This window comes from Cetorhinus maximus, chromosome 21 (genome assembly GCF_964194155.1).
Source record: "Cetorhinus maximus chromosome 21, sCetMax3.hap1.1, whole genome shotgun sequence".
Classification (NCBI taxonomy): Eukaryota; Metazoa; Chordata; class Chondrichthyes; order Lamniformes; family Cetorhinidae; genus Cetorhinus; species Cetorhinus maximus.
This window is the reverse complement of record NC_135899.1, coordinates 35,768,354-35,774,168: the sequence shown is the minus strand read 5'-3', so window position 1 is coordinate 35,774,168 and position 5,815 is coordinate 35,768,354. Positions and strand designations below refer to the sequence as shown.

General features: G+C 46.3%; 1 protein-coding gene across 1 annotated transcript; it reads left to right on the top strand.

The window, feature by feature from the left end:
* The first annotated feature begins 268 nt into the window (after nucleotides 1-268).
* Nucleotides 269-3,299, top strand: LOC144695234 (uncharacterized). Its single transcript, XM_078566129.1, has one exon. The coding sequence runs from the start codon at nucleotides 723-725 to the stop codon at nucleotides 1,824-1,826; it is 1,104 nt and encodes a 367-aa protein (XP_078422255.1). The 5' UTR covers nucleotides 269-722; the 3' UTR covers nucleotides 1,827-3,299.
* Nucleotides 3,300-5,815: the final 2,516 nt, after the last annotated feature.

The window sequence follows — 5,815 nt, the reverse complement described above, 5'->3', positions numbered from 1 at the left end:
AGATGGGGGTCTGGGTGGAGGAAAGAAAGTAGCCACGTTGTCTGCTCCTGGTCACTATCCAGTGTCCCTGCTGGAAACAGAGGGTGTGTGACAGTCAAGTGAGGGAAATGAAAGGACTTGTATCTGATCCCCACACAGGTGAATAACAGACTGGCACTCACTGTGGAACAGTCTCTCACTGAGGAGTCAGCCCCTTCAGCAAAGGAGGAGAGGGAGTTGGAGGAAATCATGTTTCCTTTTCCTGTTTTACAGAAGGATTGCACCGTACTACACCAGAGAATAGAGAGAGGATAGACACCGCAGATAGATCCTGGCTATCACCCAAGGAACAACTGCACAACTGTGGGAAGATATCCAGTCCCTTCACAGCATTGCTCAACACAAAGAAGGTCGGGCAGTGAAACCATCATCTGGAAATCGGTCGGGTCAGGGGAGCTTTGACATATCATCAGATCTGAAACTGGTCAGTGGTGTGGAGCCTTCCATCAGAACCAACCTTTCCGAAGGTTTGGCTGTGGGTGATCGGACAGGGTGAGGCTGGGAAGAAGTGTGAGTGGCTCCAAGAGTGGTGAGAGCTTCAATCATTCATCGAGCCTCATGAATCACTGACTCATTCCTACAGGTGAGAGGCTGTTCAAGTGTGAGGGGCCTGCACAGGCTCATAAGATCTCCTGACACACAAGGCGCATCTGTTGAGTCACATGTAACACAAGGGCAACTTAATGGAAGAGAAACTATTCAAGTGTGGGGTTTGCAAACAAACCTTTCCTCAGTCATGGTTGCTCAGGAAACACCAACGCATCCACACTGGGGAGAAACTGTTTAAGTGTGATGAGTGTAACAAGGACTTTTCACAATCATCAGACCTGCTGACACATTGGCGTGTTCACACCAGGGAGAAACCTTTCACGTGTGAGGTGTGCACCAAATCATTCTCGTGCTCATCAAACCTCCGTGAACACCAACGGATTCACACAGGGCAGAAACCATTCACATGCGAGGTGTGCGACAAGTCATTCTCGTGCTCTTCGAACCTCCGCACACACCAACGTATTCACACAGGGGAGAAACCATTCACATGTAAGGTGTGTGACAAATCATTCTCGAATTCATCGCACCTCCGCACACACCAGCGCATTCACACAGGGGAGAAACCTTTCACGTGCAAGGTGTGTGATAAATCATTCTCACAGTTACCGAACCTCCTCACTCACCAACGCATTCACACTGGGGAGAAACAATTGATGTGTGAATTATGCAACAAATCATTCTCGAATTCATCACACCTCCGTGTACACCATCGCATTCACACAGGCGAGAAACCATTCAGGTGCGAGGTGTGTGATAAATCATTCTCTCAGTCGTCATCCCTCCATAAGCACCAACACATTCACACAGGAGAGAAACCTTTCATATGCGAGGTGTGTGACAAATCATTTCCACAGTTATCGTACCTTCGTGCACACCAATGTGTGCACATAGCGGAGAAATCGTTCAGATGTGAGGTGTGCAACAAAGCCTTCAGACAGCCATCAAACCTCCTGGCCCATAAGAGGATCCACACAGGGGAGAAACCCTTCAAGTGTGAGGCTTGCAATAAAACTTTTCTGAGATCTTCCACCCTCCTGAGACACCAGAGGATTCACACAGGGGAGAGACCCTTCAGGTGTGTAGTTTGTGAGAAGGCTTTCATCCACTCCTTCGAGCTCCTGAGGCACCAGAGGATTCACACAGGAGAGAAACTCTTCAAATGTGAGTTATGTGGCAAAGATTTCACAAATTCATTGAGCCTCCAGATCCATCAGAGAGCCCACACAGGGAAGTAACGCTTCAAGTGTGAGATTTACAATAAAGTTCTCCTGATCTCTTTGAACCTGCTCGAACAGTGCCGGATTCACGGAGAAGAGAAACCATTCAGGTGTGAGATGTGTGACAAGGCTTTCACACAGTCAGTGTATCTCCTGATCCATCAACACTCACACAGGGGAGATACCCTTTCAGTGTGAGTTGTGTAATGAAGCCCTCACACAGTTGTCGGACCTCCTGGGACATCAGTCAACCCACACGGGAGACAAACCCTTCCAGTGTGACAGGATTGTTTCACCTACTCCTCTCTCACCATACACCGACATCTTCACACGGACTTGGAGCTGGGTCACCCGCTTCTGTTACACTGAGAGTTGTCTGTGTTGTTTACCCTCCAGTGCTCACACAGGGGAGCTGTCGTTCCAAAGCATTGTCTGCCTCAGCAGTGTCTGTCCCAAACCTCTCTCACCATCCGTCCAATTGTTTCAAGAAGACCAATTTAACCTTTGACCAGTTCACTGAACATCGCCAAATGAAGACATCAATATGTATAGAAGCTTCTGCTTATGCACAGATGTCATTGTGTCTCTGGGAGGGTTTCCTCAGCCACAGAAGTAGGTGATTCAGGAGAATGTGTGTCAGGATTTTCCCTGCTCTGGACAAGAGGGAAATATCTCAATAGTTTCCACAGTGTGATTTATCTCTTTTCTGGAAGATAGTTACAATTGTCACATTCCTGTAGTCGGAGGGAATTCCTTTTCCTCCCAAATCCATAGGATGAGTTCATGGAGTCTTGATGTGAGCAGAAGTCCACCAGCTTTGAAGACCTCAGCTGGAATACCACAGGCTTTGTTGTTTTTCATCTGTTTGATTGTTTGTTGCAGCTCTCCCATTGATGGGGACTCACCCATGGATTCTACCAAAGGCACAGGGGGATAGACTGGAGGGTATCAGCTGTCACTGTGGATTCATGGTTGAGGAGTTGGTCACAATTTTCTTTTCAGCGTTAACAGATGGCATTGTCACCCTTAAGAAGAGAAACCTCAGCCTGTGAACGATGGAGATTTTGTCCATTTGACCTCGGTCTAGAGATCACCCTGGTGATTTCAAAAAAGATTCACATGTCGTAATAATCAGATTGTTGGATCTTTCGGGCTTTCTCTTCCCACCATGGGTTGGTTATCTTCCAAATTTTTCTTTGGGCGTCAGCCTTGAGCTGTTGAAATGCTGCCTTCCTGAGTTCTGCCAGGCAATGAAGGTTGATCGTTTATATTCCAGGAGGTCACATATTTGAGCGTCATGTTCGTCTAGCCAGTCCTGGTGATGACGATGCTCGAACCCAATGGTCTGGGTACAGGAGTTTAGTACAGCTGACTTTATTTGATCCCACTGTTCGGGAATTGAGTTGGATGTGTGAAGATTTTCCAGATTGGTCATGAGCTGCACCTGGAATTCCTCTCTTCAGTCGAGCTGTTTTAGGGCTGAGACATTGATCTATTGATCTTCTTCCACTTGGACTTTTGGGCCTTGTGATGTCTTGGTGCTGGGTGGATGTTCACCACCGATCGAACAAGTCAATGATCTGTCCAGCAGGCATCAGTCCCCCACATGGATTGAGTGATACAGACATCATGTAGAACTTTGAGTTGGCTTTAGACCTTCCAGAGGAACCTCCAACATGGTCTTTGTTACCAGAGAAATTTGAGAAAAATATGAAGAACACCAGGAACTCTTCATTTCATTCATCAATGTGACCAAAGCATTTGACCCAGTAAATCACGAGGCTCTGTGGATTGTGTTCCAATGATTCTGATGTTCAAGAAATTTGGTGTCAGTATTAAATACCATCTAGGTGGGAAACTCATTTACCTTGGTCACCTCCGTGCCAAAACTAAACTGACCATCAAAGATACACATGATCCACAGTTTGCAGATGACGGCAGTGTCATTGTCCACTCTGCAACAGATTTGCAAACCTCTTTCAATCTCTTCAATTCTGCATGTGTTTGTATGATGGAAATGAACTCCATCCTGTGCTACTAAAGTTCGGTGTCATTTCTGACCATCCAAATTGGGAGCCAGACAAAAGCACAGGATTTTAAACAAACTTCCATCTGTAGTATTCTGAGAGAGTTTCCCCTGATGTGGAGTGTGTGTGTGTTAGTAAAGTGAGCCAGCTCTCAGGAGTGGGTCTGGGGTAGAATCAGACCCTGCTTTAGTTGGTGATGTGAATTATAGACAGATACAGACATACAAAGATATGAAGTGGGAGCAGAAGTAGGCCATTCGGAAGCTTGAGTCTGCTCCGCCATTTAATAAGATCATGGCTGATCTTCTTGTGTTTTGAGGTCTACATTCCTATCTACCTTCGAAAACTTTTGATTCCCTTGCTTAACAAGAATCTATCTACATCTGCCTTAAAAATATTCAGTGAGCCCACCTCCACCACCTTCTAAGGCAGTGTTCCAAAGTTGCACAGCCCTCTGAGAGAAAAAATTTCTCCTCATCTCTGTCCTATAAGGTCGACCCCTAATTTTAAAACAGTGCGCCCTAGTTCTGGACTCACCCACAAGACCAATTTTTAATATGTTCTTTAAAGATTTTATCCTAAGCCCTTGGCCTTTCCTAAAAGCCTGGGCTTGGATTTGATAGTTTTGCCCAGTGCTGTGGCTGATAGCTGAATTTGGGATGCGCAGTCTGAGCGAGTGCAGTGTATCGAATTTCCCAGGATAAACCAGAACCCTTCAATCAGCTACACTGAAGCAATATTTTCCTTAACTTCTAGTACTTCCTGCCCAGTGTGTTTTTCTCAAATAATTTTGGAAAGCAAGGGGAGAAATTTCAAAATCTCCATTGAAGTAACAGTTCCCCTGAATGTTTTTTATATTAAACACATACTCTAAGGGTAAAACTGGTCTTCACCAGAACAACTCAAGCCCATAGTGAATTGATAGCCCGTATTACACTCCGCCCGACTGTCTTTTCCATTGTCCTCACGGCGCCTGGGAAGATGGGGGTCTGGGCGGAGGAAAGAAAGTAGCCATGTTGTCTGCTCCTGGTCACTTTCCAGTGTCCCTGCTGGAAACAGAGGGTGTGTGACAAGCAAGTGAGGACAAAGAAAGGACTTGTATCTGAACCCCCACACAGCGGAATAGAAGACTGACACTCTCTGTGGAACAGTCTCTAACTGGAAGGTGGCAGTGGTGTAGTCACTGGACCAGTAATCCATAGACCCAGGCGAATGCTCTGGGACCTGGGTTCAAACTGCCCGTACAGCAGCTGGTGGAATTTAAATTCAATTAATAAACCTGGGATTAAAAGCTAGTCTCAATAATGGTGACCTTGAAACCATTGTCGATTGTCGTAAAAACCCATCTGGTTCATTGATGTCCTTTATGGAAGGAAATCTGCCGTCCTTACCTGGTCTGGCCTACATGGAACTGCAGATCGACAGCAATGAGGTTGATTCTTAAATGCCCTCAGAAATGGCCGAGCAGGCCACTCAGTTGTATTAAACCACTACAAAGTCACAAAGCAATGGGCAGAATTTTACAGCCCCATTGTGGCGGAGGTGGGGCTGTAAAATACGGCAAGCTGGTCAAAAGTCCATTGACATCGGCGGGACCGTAAAATCCTGTCTGTGTAAAATTCCACCCAATGAAATTGGGCAGACCATTCGGCATCAACCTAGGCTCCTGAAACGACAATGGCAAACCCAGCCTTGTCAACCCTGAAAATTCCTCATTACTAACCTCTGGGGGCTTGTGCCAAAATTGGGAGCACTCTCTCACAGACGAGTCAAGCAAAAGCCTGACATAGTCATACTTATTGAATCAATCCCTACAACAATGTTCCAGACTCCACCATCCCTGGGTATGTCCTGAGCCACCAGCAGGACAGACCCATCAGAGGTTGTGGGCACAGTGGTATATAATCGAGAGGGAGCTGCCCTGGGAGTCCTCAATATTGACTCTGAACCTCAGAAGTCTCATGGCATCAGGTCAAATAT

Excerpts from the sequence above, each read along its gene's own strand:
- LOC144695234 (XM_078566129.1), top strand. The coding sequence starts at position 723 with ATGGAAGAGAAACTATTCAAGTGTGGGGTTTGCAAACAAACCTTTCCT.